Source organism: Heptranchias perlo, chromosome 1 (genome assembly GCF_035084215.1).
Source record: "Heptranchias perlo isolate sHepPer1 chromosome 1, sHepPer1.hap1, whole genome shotgun sequence".
Taxonomy (NCBI): domain Eukaryota; kingdom Metazoa; phylum Chordata; class Chondrichthyes; order Hexanchiformes; family Hexanchidae; genus Heptranchias; species Heptranchias perlo.
The window spans coordinates 72,072,866-72,090,898 of NC_090325.1; the positions used below are offsets into that span (position 1 = coordinate 72,072,866).

At 43.0% G+C, this 18,033-nt stretch overlaps 1 protein-coding gene across 1 annotated transcript in view; it reads left to right on the top strand.

The window, feature by feature from the left end:
• The window catches only part of rgs7bpa (regulator of G protein signaling 7 binding protein a), a 72,122-nt gene extending 58,516 nt beyond the window's left edge, over window positions 1-13,606 (top strand). The window contains exon 6 of the mRNA XM_067986618.1: window positions 11,001-13,606. Coding sequence (XP_067842719.1) covers window positions 11,001-11,092 — 92 coding nt within the window. The 3' untranslated portion in view covers window positions 11,093-13,606. The remainder of the gene's footprint in view (window positions 1-11,000) is intronic.
• Window positions 13,607-18,033: the final 4,427 nt, after the last annotated feature.

The following is an 18,033-nucleotide window of genomic DNA, read 5'->3' on the forward strand; positions in this document are numbered from 1 at the left end:
CCAGTCCCTCCACATAACCGGAGTCCCTCATCCCTGGTACCATTCTAGCAAATCTCCTTTATATCCTCTCCAAGGCCTTGACATTTTTCCTAACGTGTGGTACTCAGAATTGAACATATTATCCCAGCTGACGCCTTACCAGTGTTTTATAAAGGTTTAGCATAACTTCCTTGATTTTGTACTCAATGCCTCTATTTATGAAGCCCAGGATCCTGTATGCTTTTTTAACAGCCTTAGATTGAACAGGCTGGGGGTCTTTTCTCTCCAAAGAGAAGGCGGAGGGGTGATCTGTTAGAAGTCTTTAAAAATATGAAGGAGTTTGATAGGGTAGACGTAGGAAAGATGTTTCCACTATGGGGAGTCCAAAACTAGAGGACACAAATCATAGAATCATAGAAATTTACGGCACAGAAGGTGGCCATTCGGCCCATCGTGTCTGTGCCGTCCATAAAAGATCTATCCAGCCTAATCCAGATCTTGGTCCGTAGCCTTGTAGGTTACGGCACTTCAAGTGCACATCCAAATACCCTTTAAATGTGATGAGGGTTTCTGCCTCTACCACCCCTTTCAGGCAGTGACTTCCAGTCCCCCACCACCCTCTGGGTGAAAAACATTTTACTCACCTTCCCTCTAATCCTTCTACCAATCATTTTAAATCAGTGCCCTCTAGTTATTGACCTCTCTGCTAAGGGAAATAGGTCCTTCCTATCCACTCTATCTAGGCCCCTCATAATTTTGTACATCTCCATTAAATCTCCCCTCAGCCTCCTCTGTTCCAAAGAAAACAACCCCAGCCTATCCAATCTTTCCTCATAGCTAAAATTCTTCAGTCCTGGCAACATCCTCATAATTCTCCCCTGTACCCTCTCTAGTGCAATCACATCTTTCTTGTAATGTGGTGATCAGAACTGTATGCAGTACTCTAACTGTGGCCTAGCTAGTGTTTTATACAGTTCTAGCATAACCACCCTGCTCTTATAATCAATGCCTCGGCTAATAAAGGAAGGTATCCCATATGCCGCCTTAACCACCTTATCTACCTGTCCTGCTACCTTCAGGGATCTGTGGACATGCACTCCAAGGTCCTTCTGTTCCTCTACACTTCTCAGTATCCTCCCATTTATTGGGTATTCCCTTGCCTTGTTTGCCCTCCTGAACTGCATTACCTCGCACTACTCCAGATTGAATTCCATTTGGCACTTTTCTGTCCACCTGACCAGTCCATTGACATCTTTCTGCAGACTACAGCTTTCCTCCTCACTATCAACCACAAGGCAAATTTTTGTATCATCTGCAAACTTCTTAATCATGCTCCCCATATTTAAGTCTACATCACTGATATATACCACAAAAAGCAAGGGATCTAGTACTGAGCCCTGTGGAACCCCTCTGGAAACAGCCTTCCAGTCACAAAAGCACCTGTTGACCATTACCCTTTGTTTCCTGCCACTGAGCCAATTTTGGATCCAACTTGCCACTATCCCTTGGGCTTTTACTTTTCTGACCAGCCTGCCATGTGTGACCTTGTCAAAAGCCTTGCTAAAATCCATGTACTCTACATCAAACCCTCACGGACCCTCCTTGTTAGCGCCTCAAAAAAATTCAATCAAGTTAGTCAGACACGACCTTCCCTTAACAAATCCGTGCTGACTGTCCTTAATTAATCCGTGCCTTTCTAAATGACGATTAATACTGTCCCTCAGAATTGTTTCCAATAGTTTGCCCACCACCGAGGTTAGACTGACTGGCCCATAATTATTCGGTCTATCCCTTTCTCCCTTCTTAAACATCGGTACAATATTAGCAGTCCTCCAGTATCATGCCTATAGCCAGGGAGGTTTGGAAAACGATGGTCAGAGCCTCGCTATTTCCTCCCTTGCTTCTCTTAACAGCCTGGAATACATTTCATCTGGGCCTAGCGATTTACCTACTTTCAAAGATGCTAAACCCTTAATATTTCCTCTCTCACTATGTTTATTCCATCCAATATTTCACATTCCTCCTCCTTAACTACATTGCCTGCATCGTCTCCCTCTTTCATGAAGACAGATGCAAAGTATTCATTAAAAACCATACCCACATCTTCCGCCTCCACACACAGGTTACGTTTTTGGTCTCTTATAGGCCCTACTCTTTCCTTAGTTATCCTCTTGCTCTTTATGTATTTATAAAACAACTTTGGGTTTTCCTTGGTTTCACTTGCCAATATTTTTTCATGCCCCCTCTTTGCTTTCCTAATTTCCTTTTTAATTTCACCCCTGCACTTTCAATGCTCTTCTAGGCTTTCTGCATATTGAGCTCTCAGTATCTGACGTAAGCTTCCTTTTTTTGCCTTATCCTACCCTGTATAGGAACATAGGAACAGGAGTAGGCTATTCAGCCCCTCGAGCCTGTCCGCCATTTGATAAGATCATGGCTGATCTGTGATCAAACTCCATATACCTGCCTTTGGCCCATATCCCTTAATACCTTTGGTTGCCAAAAAGCTATCTATCTCAGATTTAAATTTAGCAATTGAGCTAGTATCAATTGCCGTTTGCGGAAGAGAGTTCCAAACTTCTACCACCCTTTGTGTGTAGAAATGTTTTCTAATCTCACTCCTGAAAGGTCTGGCTCTAATTTTTTGACTGTGCCCCTACTCCTAAAATCCCCAACCAGCGGAAATAGTTTCTCTCTATCCACCCTATCTGTTCCCCTTAATATCTTATAAACTTCGATCAGATCACCCCTTAACCTTGTAAACTCCAGAGAATACAACCCCAATTTGTGTAATCTCTCCTCATAACTTAACCCTTGAAGTCCGGGTATCATTCTAGTAAACCTACGCTGCACTCCCTCCAAGGCCAATATGTCCTTCCGAAGGCGTGGTGCCCAGAACTGCTCACAATACTCCAGGTGCGGTCTAACCAGGGTTTTGTATAGCTGCAGCATAACTTCTGCCCCCTTGTACTCTAGGTATAAAGGCCAACATTCCATTAGCCTTCTTGATTATTTTCTGCACCTGTTCATGACACTTCAATGATCTATGTACCTGAACCCCTAGGTCCCTTTGGACATCCACTGTTTTTAACTTTTTACCATTTAGAAAGTACCCTGTTCTATCCTTTTTTGATCCAAAGTGGATGACCTCACATTTGTCTACATTGAATTCCATTTGCCACAGTTCTGCCCATTCACCTAATCTATCAATATCGCTTTGTAATTTTATGTTTTCATCTACACTGCTTACAATGCCACCAATCTTTGTGTCATCGGCAAACTTAGATATGAGACTTTCTATGCCTTCATCTAAGTCGTTAATAAATATTGTGAATAATTGAGGCCCCAAGACAGATCCCTGCGGGACTCCACTAGTCACATCCTGCCAATGTGAGTACCTTCCCATTATCCCTACTCTCTGTTGCTTTTCGCTCAGCCAACTTCCTAACCAAGTCCGTACTTTTCCCTCAATTCCATGGGCTTCTATCTTAGCTAACAGTCTCTTATGTGGGACCTTATCAAATGCCTTCTGGAAGTCCATATAAATAACATCCTATGCTCCTTGACATCCGGGGGCTCTTGATTTGGGAGTCCCACCCTTTTTCTTCGTGGGAACATATTTGCTCTGAACCCTCACTTTCTCCTTCTTGAATGCCCCCCACTGCTCTGACTCTGATTTACCTTCAAGTAGCTGTTTCCAGTCCATTTTTGCTAAATCACATCTCAGCTTAGTAAAATTGGCCTTTCCCCAATTGAGATTTCCCCAATTCCCCAAAGATACTCCTGATCTATCTTTGTCCTTTTCCATAACTATAATAAATCTAACTGAATTATGATCACTATCGTAAAAATGCTCTCCCACTGATACCCCTTCCACCTGCCCAGCTTCATTCATTAAAACTAAGTCCGGAACTGCCTCCTCTCTTGTTGGGCTTGCTACTTACTAGCTAAAAAGTTCTCCTGAATGCAATTTAAGAATTCTGCACCCTCCATAACTTTTACACTGATTCTATCCCAGTTAATATTAGTTGAAATTCCCTACTATTACTGCCCTATTGTTTTTGCACTTCTCAGAAATTTGCCTACATATTTTCTCTTCTATCTCCCTCTGACTGTTTGGGGGTCTGTTGTACACTCCCAGCAGTGTGATTACCCCTTTTTTGTTTTTCAGTTCCTCCCACATGGCCTCATTTGATGATCCTTCTAACATATCATCCCCCCTCACAGCTGTAATTGTTTCTTTAACCCATTGCGAACCCGCTCCTTTTTTATCCCCCTCTCGATCTCGTCTGAAAACCCTGTAACCAGGAATGTTGAGCTGCCATTCCTGCCCTTCATTAAGCCATGTTTCAGTAATAGCTATGATATCATACTTCCACATGTCTATCTGTGCCCTCAGCTCATCCGTGTTATTCACTAGACTCCTTGCATTGAAGTATATACCATTAAGCACTGCCAAACTCCTTTGTTGTCTGTTTTCTAGCCTTTGTTTCCTCTGCCTTCCAAACTCGCTCACTAATTTTTTGCCTTCCATTTCCAGTTTTGCTTCTCTCCCTTCTGAATACACGCTCAGGTTCCCATTCCCCCTGCCAAGCTAGTTTAAACCCTCCCCAACAGCACTAGCAAACCACCCCGCAAGGATATTTGTCCCAGCCCTGTTAAGGTGCAACCCGTCCGACTTGTGCAGGTCCCACGTCCCCCAGAACCGGTCCCAATGCCCCAGGAATCTAAAGCCCTCCCTCCTACACCATATCTCCAGCTATACATTCTTCTCTCTATTCTCCTATTTCTGTCGTCACTAGCGTGTGGTACTGGGAGTAATCTGGAGATTACTACTTTTGAGGTCCTGCTTATTAATCTCTTTCCTAGCTCCCTAAAATCTGCCTGCAGGACCTCATCCCTCTTTCTACCTGTGTCGTTGGTACCGACAAGGACCACGAACTCTGGCTGTTCGTCCTCCCCCCTCAGAGTGTTCTGCAGCCGCTCAAAATATAAGATGGTCACTAATAAATAAATAAATAAGGAATAGAGGAGAAACTTCTTTACCCAGAAATATGGAACTTGCTACCACATGGAGTAGTTGAGGTGAATAGCATAGATGCATTTAAGGGGGAGCTAGATAAACATCATGAGGGAGAAAGGAGTAAAAGGATATACTGTTAGGGTTAGATAAACACCGGCATGGACCAGTTGGGCCGAATGGCCTGTTTCTGTGCTGTAAATTCTCTGTAATTCTATGTAACCAACTTGTCCTGCCACCTTCAAAGATTTGTGTATGTGAACCCCCAGGTCTCTCTGTTTGTGTACCCCCTTTAAAATTGTACCATTTAGTTTATATTGCCTCTCCCCATTCTTCCTTCCAAAATACATCACTTCACACTTCTCTGCATTACATTTCATCTGCCATGTGTCTGCCCATTTCCCCAGTCTGTCTATGTCCTCCTGAAGTCTGCTACTATCCTCCTCACTGTTTACTACATTCCTGAGTTTTGTGTCAGCTGCAAACTTTGAAAGAAGATCTTGTCACTGTTTGCTAAAAGCCATTGCTCAGGCTCTGTTTTGCACATTATTGTGTATTGAGTCAAATAAAGCACAAGATTCATAATAAAAATGCTAACATTCTCACCTATTTTATAAATTTCTGTCATAGCTCTAAGAAAAAGTACATCAGACCTCAGTGTATGTACGTGTGTGCGTGTGTTTAATGAAAATCAATAAAGATTATCTAGTCTTTATCATTCATGCATTGAGAACCTCCCCTGTTCCCTTTCCTTTTGTTTTTAAGTTCCTGTGCATGAATATGGGGTCTTTTTTTGAATGGTCTTTTATGTACTTTAACTTGGAAACTACACAAGCTGACCAAAAGTTTCAAGAAAGCTGACACAACATCGCAACTCAAAATCCACCCTGTTTACAGGGAGCGGGCACCCATTCTGTTTCAGCCCACATTATCAACATCTGGGCTGGGATTGTCTTCCTAGCAATGGTACTCCAGCGAGTCTGGACTTCTGCCTGCCTCTCCGACGCCTCCAGAGTCAAAACTTAGGACACAGGGTCAGGGTTCTCCAAGAAGCTCCCTGAAGATCAGAAGACCAAGGTCTACTCAAGAAGTCAGATGGGACTGGAATGGAGGGATCTATTAGGGATTTTAAGCGCCATTACTGCTGTTTCTCAGGACCTATCACTTTCTTCCCCATGGCAGTCCTGGGAAGCGATGGTAACACAGATGAACAGGAGGGAAATTATCTGGGGGGCCCAAGCCCCACCACCTTCTGTTCATAGAGTCACTCTTCTTCCCTCTCTTCCACAGTTCATACTGGCACTCTTCTCCTCTGTGACCCCAATCAAACTGGTATTCATCTCCCCTTGCCCCGCAGTTCACGCTGGCACTCCTCCCCTCCCTCCGCCATTTCATGTTGGTGCATTTCCCTCATTGACTTTTCCCTGCTGCTCTTGACTCCTACATGATGCTGCTACTGCTTTGCTCCAGGATCAATTACTGCTGCACACTATGGGAGCAAAATATCACAAGATCAGGAGTTACCACCCAGTTCCTGCAGCAGATTTTGGTCCCTGCAGTAATGTAGCAGCAAACAGATAGGAGCTAGAAGTGGTAGTGCAGGGTCAATGAGCAAGTCTGGAGCAAGGCTGTTTTCATTGAGGGTTGTGATTTTATTAGATTCCCCAATAAAAATAGCATTCCTTTCCCTCCTCTGTGCTGCTTGTGGCGGCAGTGCATGTATTATAAAATGAACTGATCCACGGTGACTGATTGAATTTCAATCCCTTGAGATAAAGGCCAACATTCCATAAGCCTTTTTGATTACTTTATGTACCTGTCCACTAGCTTTTAGTGATTTGAGTACACAGACACCTTAAATCCCTTTGCTCCTCCACAGCTCCTAGTCTCTCATCAATTTTATCAATGGTGAGAGACTAGGGGCTGTGGAGGAGCAAAGGGATTTAGGTGTTCATGTACTCAAATCACTAAAAGCTAGTGGACAAGTACAAAAAGTAATAAAAAAGCTTATGGAATGTTGGCCTTTATCTCAAGTGGGTTGGAATTCAAAAGTAAAGATGCTTCAGTTGTACAGAGCTTGGTCAGACCCCATCTGGAGTGCTGCATTCAGTTTTGGGCACCGATCCTCAGGAAAGATATATTGGCCTTGGAGTGGGTACAGCTCAGATTCACCAGAATGATACCAGGACTAAAAGGGTTAAATTATGAGGACAGGTTGCATAAATCTGGCTTTTATTCACTTGAATTTAGAAGGTTGAGGGGTGGTCTAATCAAGGTCTTTAAAATGATAATGTGATTTGATAGGGTAGATACAGAGAAACTATTTCCTTTGTTGGGGGAAATCTAGACAAAGGGGCATAACCTTAAAATTAGAGCTAGGCCATTTAGGAGTGAAATCACGAAGCACTTTATCACACAAAGAGAGGTAGAGATCTGGAGCTCTCTCCCCCAAAAGGCAGTGGATGCTGGGTCAATTGAAATTTTCAAGACTGAGATCGATAAATTTTTGTTAGGTAAGGGTATCGAGATAAGGAGCAAAGGCGGGTAAACGAAGTTGAGGTACAGATTAGCCATGATCTAATTGAATGGTGGAACAGACTTGAGGGGCTGAATGGCCAACTCCTGTTTATACGTTCCTATGCTCCTATGATGGGCAGCTACAAGTGAAAATTCTGCTGATTTTCGGTGTAAATGTGGACAAGCGAGATGCAGGGATTTAAGTGCTGTCCGTCTAAAATGTAGATGGTTGGCATATATGGCTTCTGTTTGAATATGTGTATGACAACAAAGCAAACTAGTCAGTTTAATTCAAGCTTGCCCCTTGTACCTAGGCCACCAATAATTAAACTTAATGGAATTTCTGGAGTTGTATAATGTTATGCTTTACCAGACTATGGTAGAAGCAACACTTTAGTGTATTTCCTTGTATTATCACATGGAGGGGGATCTAGTGCACTCCATTCATTATATTGAACAATGTGCCAACCACTGGAATGCGATGATGGGTGCCCCCAGTGTGCTGTTATATTTTTAAAAATCTCAAAGGTATTGATTGAAAGATAGAGGAAGCATTTGTTTCAATTTTTCATCACATTAATACTTGGGGCTTTTGATGGATGCCAACTTTACTTTGAACACAGTTTTTCAGGACTGTACTGAGATGGGCAAAGGTGCTCTGATCTTTTTCTTCTGTCTTCAATGACAGCTAAGACTCAATGCAGGTTAAGCATATCAGATATGTGTGCAAACAGTTTTTCTTCATGGTTTGGAGCTTCCAGGAATGCAACTGAGGGTTTCCCTTGGCCCACCTGTGAGAACCTGGGCCAAGCATGGGGAAACAGGGAGAGAGCTTTTCAGCGGCCACCAACCTGTCACTCAGCACCTCGGAGAGAGTGTCACCTCACAGCAGATACATCTCTTTGCTAAATCCCCATGCACAAAGACCTGGATTAAGCTGATGACAAGTAAACCTGGTACGTGCCATTGAACTTGGACACTTAGAACATCAAGGTAGCTGGCATGCTGAAAGTTCTCCGACATAGATCCTTCCACCAAATTGTCCACCAAAGAGCTGATGGGGAATCTCTAGGGCTTGGGATGACAGCTGCTGGAAGGTGGTTTTATGAGCATTCACTGCTCATGTGTCCAGTATTCAATACTCATTTTGGTTGAGTGAAGAGAATCAAGTAATTGTTGCTGAAATGTCACATTCCAATAACTGGTTCAATCATGTATGGTGTGTCCATGCTGTGGTAAGATGGATGATAGCACTGCACTCAAGTTTTATGTTGCACTATGCTACTCACTATGCTTTTCCTGGTATTTGCTGCATGCCGAGTGGGGCTCAAACCCATATTTATCAGTTGACTAATGGCCATTTAATGTCTATCCTCCTTGCAGGGTAGATAATGGGATCTCTTTGGGGTCATGTTGGCTGATATACTTGACAATAGAAGTTAAGGCGAAGCTGTATAGCAGACTTAGTAATCTGATACCTGTGCCAGCAGGCCTGCAGGGTGCTGTTGCTAATTCACCAGCCAGTCTGGCTCATTGATGGGATCTGTAGGGCCAGACATGTCACTGGTGGCTCGAATTCTTCCAACTCAGCTCCAGATGGCCCTGCTAGCCAATGCCTGAACAGGTAGGGTATTCCTAGCTTTGACAAGCAGCGAGAAGGTTACCAGTGTCCTGATCAGTTTAATATCGCCTGTCCAGAGGGTTCACAGAGGATCTTTGTGATGGGACAGACTGGTGACAAGAGTTCCTTAGTTTCTGTGCTTTGCCTCAATTGGGATACCCTCAAACCTTTTCACAATTGAAACTGAAAAATCTCTTCCTTGTTTTTCTTCCTTTTCCTGAAAGCCTTAATCCGCCTACATTTTGACTTCTTTCAATTTATTTGTCTTATTTTGGTTTACCTGTCTACTGTGGATTGTCTCATTGAGAACAGCCTATGGGATTGATGAGGGGAAATGCCCACTGCCTCTGTGGACTTTCTTGATATCCACTGAGATAGAGCTTATTTGCTTTCTCCCTGGGGTTATTCTCAGTAAAGCAAGAAGGGTGTTGCGTTTTCCCTTGTACTATGAGTTCCTCTTTCCTGCTCAACTTTGCTCCTGCACTGAACTATTACACTTCACTCTTTGATTTTGTTCAACCCTTCATATTGTCTCGATCTACTTATTTCCATCTTGGCAATGTTGTCCTTATCTCAGCCCTTCCTGAAGCCCTTATTCATGCCCTCGTCGCCTCCAGTCTTGACTGCTCCAATGTGCTGTTTGCTGGCCTCCCATCTCTCATTCTCAATAAACTCCAACCTATTCAAAGCTCTGTCCTGCACTAAGTCCCACTCATCCACCACACTAGTCCTCACCGACCTACATTGGCTCCCATCCTCCAGTGCTTCAACTTTAAAATCCTTGTAATTGTCTTTAAATCCCTCTATGGCATTGCCCTATCCTATCTCTGAAATGACCTCCAGTTTATATGCCGCCTTCCCCTTCTGCCTTCAGCTGCCTGTTTTCTAGAAATACCTCCCTAAACCCTCCACCACTGTACCCCCTCTGGTCTAATTACCTCCGTAAAACCCACCTCTTTAACCAAGCTGTAGCCTTCTTAATCTTCCCTTTCCTGACCTAGTATCATCTTTATATACACCTATCTACGAAGCACCTTGGGACATTTTTTCCATTAAAGCTGCTGCATAAATGCAAGTTATTTTTGTTGCAGTATTTTAGTCTATGTTGTGGTGAATGATTTCCAATTACATTGTTTCCAGTTACTTTAATTGCAAAAGTCTTTAAATAAACAAATTGATCCCCCAAGTCATTGCTTGTGGGTTTATATGGATTGGTTCTGACCTCTCTCTGTTGCTATTGGTAGACAGTTCTCAGCATGTTGGGATCAATAGTGGAGGCCTTTCTCTTTCCCAGTTTACTCCTTCTGCCTCCAAACCTTTCTCCTTTTCCAGTGAGTTCATTCTTTGTCATTCTGTCTCTAATGTTGTAACTTTAGTTTCTAATTCCTCCTCTCCACTCGACAGTTGTGTAATGGTTTGATTTGTTTTATACTTGGACTGCGTCTGTGCTGGTTGCTATCCTGCTCTGTTTTATGTTCATTTTCCTCGACCAGGCACTTCAAAAAATAATTAAAGTTTTACTTAATGTTTGATGCAGCTAGAGCTGCAATATGCTCCTGACTTTGTTTTTCTTTATCGAATAGGCACCAAATCCAACATGGCAAACTTATACTTTTTATGGTGACCTGACTGGTCAGTAGTTTCATACAGTTAGCCTGGATTGATCAGCAACTATACAGGCTCACTTCTTTATTACAAGCCTATAACTTACAATATTAGAGACACACAAACACAGAACTATTAATGATACAGAATCTGTACTATTTAACAAAAAATCTGCTACTGTGTTTTTTAATCAGCATTTATATTTGAGGATGATATTGAAAACTAGATTTAAACATCAGTTGTCTATTTCCTGTACAGATGATAGCAGCCTCCTCAATCTGACTCCATATCCACTAGTGAGAAGGAGGAAACGAAGATTCTTTGGACTTTGCTGCCTTGTGTCAAGCTAGGATACCTAACACAAAACTGAAAGCAAAAGTAATTGTTAGTATTAAGTTCTTCAGAATAAATGCTTATGGTGAGCAGATATTTTCCCCTTACTTCCTCCTACTGTTCATTGTAAATATCAGTTTTATTTTTGCTGTACAGGATGGCCAATTTTTGTATTTTTATTTTTCTCTGACAAATTTTTTTGAAAATTGTTACTAGTACCCATGGATTCCACAGCAATGTTATGCTTGAAATACATTTTAAATCTGATTTTCACAAGCTGAACTTTTAAAAGATTTTTTTTTCTAAATAAAAAATGGATGTACACTAAATACATGTTTCCCTTGTGGTGTGATGCGAATATATGAATAAATGATTTAAAGATCGCAGCCCAATTGAAATAAAACAGCACAAACATTTCATTAACACTGTTCTGGAGGTGAGAGTACATGGGCTAAATCTGGAAAAGCAGCAAAATTGGTGGCTGTGCACAAGGGAAACATAGTACAAAAATACATCTTTAACTCAAGCCGCGGCCCCTAACTGTAACCATTTACTTTATTTAGTCTTCCAAATGATCAGTGCAATAGAAGCTCCATTATCCACCATAATGGAAGGGATCCTTCAGTGGATGGTGAAAATTGGCAGATATTTGGTGGACTCCAAAGCTGAACAGGATAAACTACAGGAAGGTTTAAATATACTTGGGAATTGGGCAGACAGGTGGGACAAATGCAAAGTGCTTCACGTGGGGATAAAAAATCCAGGAAGGGGCTATTACTTAAATGGAAAGAAAATCATGTGCATGGAAAATGAAAGAGATCTGGGGGTCCTGATTGACAATAAATTGAAGCTATCACAACAATGCTCAGTGGCAGTGAGTAAAGCAGTTCAGATGTTGGGATGTATTAAAAACAACAACAACTTGCATTTACATAGCATCTTTAACATAGTAAAACTTTCCAAGGCGCTTCACAAGAGCATTATCAAACAAAATTTGGCACTGAGCCACATATGAAGATATGAGGACAGGTGACCAAAAGCTTGGTCAAAGAGGTAGGTTTTAAGGAACATTTTAAAGGAGGAGAGAGAGGTAGAGAGGCGGAGAGGTTCAGGGAGGGAATTCCAGAGCTTAGGTCCTAGGCTGCTGAAGACACAGCCGCCAAAGGTGGAGCGATGAAAACCGGGAATGTGCGAGAGGCCAGAATTGCAGGAGCGCAGAGATCTCTGAGGATTGTAGGGCTGCAGGAGGTTTCAGAGATAGGGAGGGGCGAGGCCATGGAGGGATTTGAAAACAAGGATGAGAATTTTAAAACTGAGGCATTGCCGGACCAGGAGTCAATGTATGTCAGCGAGCATAGGGGTGATGGGAGAACGGGACTTGGTGCGAGTTAGGATACAGGCAGCAGAGGTTTGGATGAGCTCAAGTTTACGGAGGGTGCAAGGTGGGAGGCCAGCCAGGAGAACATTGGAATAGTGGAATCTAGAGGTAACAAAGGCCTGGATGAGGGTTTCAGCAGCAGATGTACTGAGGCAGGGGTGGACACGGGCGATAAAAGCTCAATATTGAGTCAAAATAATGAGGTAATGCTGCCTCTTTATAAATCATTGGTGCGGCCGCACTTCGAATACTGTGTACAGTTCTTGTCTCCACAGTACAAAAAGGATATTGTAGCTATTGAAAGGATACACAAGAGGGCAACCAGAATAATTGAGGGGAAGGACGGATTAGATTATGAGGAGTGATCGTGTTAATTGGGCATGTTCTCATTGGAAAAGAGGATAAGAGGTGATATCATTGATTTTTTTTAGGATTTTAAAGGCACTAGAAAATGTAGACAATGATAAACTGTTTCACCTTGTCTAGACAGTAGAACTAGAGGACATAACATGAGCTTGAAGTGGGGTAAATTCAAAACGAAACTGCAGAAACAATATTTTAGTGAGCAAGTGGTCAATCTATGGAACAGCCTCCCTAGGGAGACAGTGGAAGTAGATAGCATTGATTCATTCAAATGCAAATTAGATTGATTTTTTCTTAAAATAATATTTTGAGATACAGTCTTTGAGTAATTTGAGACATGACATGTAAGTGTAGAATGCTTGAGAGGAAGAGGTGACTTTGGACCTATGGCTCCCAAAGCTTTCCACCACTGGGGTTTACGTCGCCTCATGTCTGGGTCTGTTATAGACTAAGTGATAGAGAGTGATTGCCATGAGTAGTCAACAACTCCATAAGTGTTGTATCATGCGACTACCAGGATGGTAGAAGGTGAACTAGATGGACCTTGGTCTTTTTTCATCTAGCAATTTATATGTTCCTATTTGAAAGTTCCCAAATGTTGTTCTTAATACATATGGTAGAATAGTCCCTTAGACACAGAATGAAGACACAAACAATACAAATAACATAAATTAAGGGGGTCATTTTCAACTTCACCGCCTGTGGGGTGACCTGGTGAAGTAGATTGGCCACTCAATTGAACAGAAATCAGGTGGGCTCAACGACGGGCGAACGAGCCACTCCACCAGGTCACCGTCCAGGGGGTGAAGTTGAAAATTACCCCTTTACTCTTTTTTGAGCTGTGAAGTTGATTTATGTCAGACAGGAAGTGATTGATGTAGACAGGCTTTGTGATGTCTCATGCAAGACTATTCCCACAAAAATTCTGGCAAATAATCAGGAAAGTAAATTCTTGGAGTGTAGAAAACTGAAGTTCCACTGTACTGAATCTTATTTATAATTTTTGAGAGCACTTCATACCACAAGTAATTTTGTTTCACATGCACATATATTAAACAAACAAAAGCTTAATTTGTAAATATGTATCAGATGTCACTCCCAGTACTATGTATTGAGTCTTCAATTCCATGCTGTATTTTCCCTTTATTTTGTTTAAATAAAAATAAGATTAAATCTAACGTGCAATATATTAAAATGTAAAATGTATCTATAACTATGTATACAATTACCTTGCAGCAATTATGACATTTTGTTAATAATAGAAAATAAAAGCATGATACCTGCATATTAAAAATTGTGTTCAATGTTCTTAGGCATGTCAGAGATAGCTCTGACTGTATAAATCAAACATATTTTGCATTGTTTTAATTAAATAAGTTTTTACGTTAAATCATTGTTGATTACTGTTACTGATGAAAACAGGACCTTTTGCCTGACTGAAATAAAATATGAATTAGGTAATATGTGTTCTTGAGGAACAAGGCAGCATTCTCAAACCGAGAAAAAAAGTTTGTCTCCCAGCAGCTAATGAGCAGAGAAATGAAGGCTCTGAAAGCAGAATTCAAGGAATAGACATGAAATACATAGAAATACTTAAAACTTACAACACAAACAGGCCATTCGGTCCAACCAGTCCACGAGTAAATAGTCCTAATCATATTTACCCGCCCTGTTCCTGTTTTCCTTTATTCCTTTTTCCTTCATTCAACTATCCAATTCAGTTTTGAGCGTTGACATCATTACTGCCTCAACCACTAACCTTGGAAGTGAGTTCTACAACCTCAGGCAGCACCAATTGCACCACAATTAACCACATCTTTAATAATCTGTAAATCTTACTGAGTCTCCTTTTCATGACTGCACGTATAGCAGCTCAGTGACACTCTGGTTTTATGCAGATGCAGAAGTTGTGGTCATACACTGGTTCTCTGTCCTGCAAAGGGCAATGCTGTAGAAACAAGGTATAGGCTCAAACCTGCCCTTTTTTAGTTCAAACTTCTTTATTATTATTTTTTAGTACATTTTTATTTTTAAAAAACTGGCAGATCTCCTATGCCATTGGTAACTGGGAGCATTTTTTGCTGAATTTTGCTGTGTTTAGACACCTGGGGTAATTTTAACCCGGAACCGGGAAGGGGGTGGGGGCGGTCAAATCGCGAACAGGAAACCCGGAAGTACAGGTTTCCCGGATGTCCTGACGATTTTGACGTAAGGACATCTTATTTTTTTGTCAGTTTCCTGTCCGACTGGCCGGCCTCATCGACAGGCTGTTCTCAATCGGACAGGAGCAGAGCAAAGAAGAGGATATGAAAAGGTCAGTCTTCAGATAAGTCTTTCATTGTATGGATGGGGCGGGCATGGGGGCATGGATGGGCACGGGGGAGCATGGGTGGGCCTGGGGGCATGAGTGGGCACAGGGGCACCAGTGGGCATGGGTGGGCGGCGGTGGGCATGGGGCACTGGTGGACATGGGGGCACCAATGGGCAAGGGGGTCACGGGGAGAGTCAGTCATCGGAGGACTTAGTCATGGAGGGAGGGATCGGGGGTCAGTCACCGGGGTGGGGGTATCGGGGGTCATCATGGGTGTCCGGGATCGTTGGGGGGGGTTGGAGATCGGGAGGGTGGTCTGCGATCGTTGAGGGGTCACTGCAAGTAGGCTTGTCAGGCTTGGTGGAAGGACTCCTGCTCCTCTGAGCCCACAAGCTGTGCCAGAAAGTCACATAGTGCAGTTTCGGGCCTTCTCGCCCCCTTTCGTGTGACGTGAAGGAGAAAGCCCGGGAATCCAGGACCCCAGGGGTTGAAATCGAAAAGCCTTTGAAAATGGAGGCCCGCAGTGTAGGGGGTGGTGGTGTGTGTCAGCTTCACCTCTGACTACTGAGCGGTTCGAATCGCTCCCACTCCCTGGGTTCTAGACCTTGGACTTATTTGGGGGTTGTGACAAAGTGCAGCAGACAACTGGTTTTGGTGCAAGAAACTTTGACCTTTATTCAAGAGAGGAAATACAACACAACAATCTTAACACTCTAATAAAATGGGGAACACTACAGTACACGCGAGGGAAATTACAGTAGAAAGATACCTCACCCCTCCCAAACCCCACTGTACTAGTTAGGTTGGACTCTAAAGGACCATGGATAATGCTCACCAAACGAAACCTTGACAGTAATTCACCCAGAGGTAGGTCAGAAATAGATTGTAGAGTGGAAACTTTGCGGATCTTCGGTTTTCTCCCGAGTTGGTTTTCTTTGGTCGCGGTGGCTCAATATCACCCGGTTGGTTGGTGGTAATATTCGGTTGGTTGTTTTGTAAGGCCCTTGTTGCCGCGAGGTGTCTGATGGTCACTGGGACTGTTGCTCTGGTTTCTTCTTGTGTGTCAGCCTGCTTCTAGAGCTACTGTCCTTCCCTGTCGAACTGCTTTCCTTGTTGTCTGCTGGAAACTGCTCTTCTTTCCAGACACAGGCAGAACCAAGACAGTTTCTTCTTGTGTGTCGGCCTGCTTCTAGAGCTGCTGATCTTCCTTGTCAAACTGCCTTCCCCTCGCCTTGTTGTTTGCTGGAAACTACAAACTGCTCTTCTTTCCAGACACAGGCAGAACCAACACAAGCAGCCCACCAGAGCCAGCAAGCCAGAGAGAGAGAGAGAGAGAGAGCTTTCGCCTTGTGGCTGTCTCTTCTACAATGGTCTGTTTAAACAGTTCTTACAAAGTTCTTTGATGGCCTTTTGATGGTCCCAATCATATTGCAAATTGCTTCTCCCAATGTGTCATTGTTTTTAATTCTGATTTAGAGCTTGTCACAGAAGGCTTCCTTTTGTATCCAACGTCCTAGGTGTTGATAGGTTTTGCATTAAAACAAAAGCATGGCCCCACCAGTCTGGAAACAGTTATCTCTTTCAATGGGAGTGCTTATCGACCCCCTGCTGTCCATTTTGCAATAAAACAGAGACATGTCTGAAGCAGTAATTCTCCCACCTTCCACGTGTGGGTTGTAGATTTCGTCTGGTGACCTCTCAACTATCCTTCCATTTTAGGATTATAATCAATGGCCAAAGTTTTCCCATACTCAGGGTAAAGGTGAATTTCTTTAGGGTTTTTCTCTGAGTTTTTGGGGGATCTGTGAATTTTGAGAATCTTACAGCAGCCTCCTTGAAAGTTTTCAGTGACCAACTCGCCTCCTGGGAGCAGGTTGGTTGCCAACCCTTCGTCCCACCCCGGTTAAAACCAGAAATGGGCGGGTTGGAGGCAGGTTGGATGCGGATCTGAAATTGATGCGATTTTCAATGCCCCCCCTGCCCCCAACCCACTCGTTTTTAAAAGTTAAATTTCAGCCCCAAATCTCTTTCAGCACCATTGAAAGTTTATGGGTTTGGTAAGTGAAATCCAGAGGTGCTCCAAACTGATTAAGGATAAAGGCGGATCTTGCAGTCACCATTGCCAGTGGTGTCAGAGCAGAACAGACGGTTAGAGGCTGGAAAATCAGTCGTAGATTTATATCGCCAGATCGCTGCCATCTTTGTGCCCCTTGACAGCTTAATAAGCCAGCCTAAAGTGTTCACATATAAATTACGTTGTGCATTCGGTTTGCCAATCTAGAGTGGGCCTAAGGGAAGCTCCATTTGCAAAGCTTTTAGCAGTTCTAATTTTGATTTTCAGTTTTATTGCCTATTTTTTGCACCAGTTTTTGTTAATTTTTTTAGTATATTTTAATTTTTTTAAATTACCAGATCTCTTATGGCGTTGCTAACTGTGGAGTCGGAGGTTTTATAACAACAAGTGGTATTACCAGGGAGACTGACTTATCAGCATTGGAATCGACTCTGGGATCTAGCAGTTCTGGGATGGGGTCTCAAATAATATTGAGTGGGGGCCTCCAGGGTTTTAGATGGCAGATCTGGGATCACTGGGAGTAGGATCCTGGGATCTGGGAGCATTGGGGACAGAGTTCTCTGGGTCTGTGAGCACTGGAAAAGTTTCTGGGCTCAGGGAATACTAGAAATGCCGTATAGGGATTCATAAATACTCAGAGGCAGTCCCACGATCTGGAGGTGGGGGTGGGGGGGGATTGGAAGTCTGAGGAAGAGTTTAGCAGGACTGGGGACTGAGGTTTGGGAGAATTGAAGATTACTGGGTTCTGACAACATTGGGAGATCAGGCTCTAACAGTCCTGGGAGAACGTGGGAACAGGAGTAGACCATTCAGCCCCTCGAGCCTGTTCCGC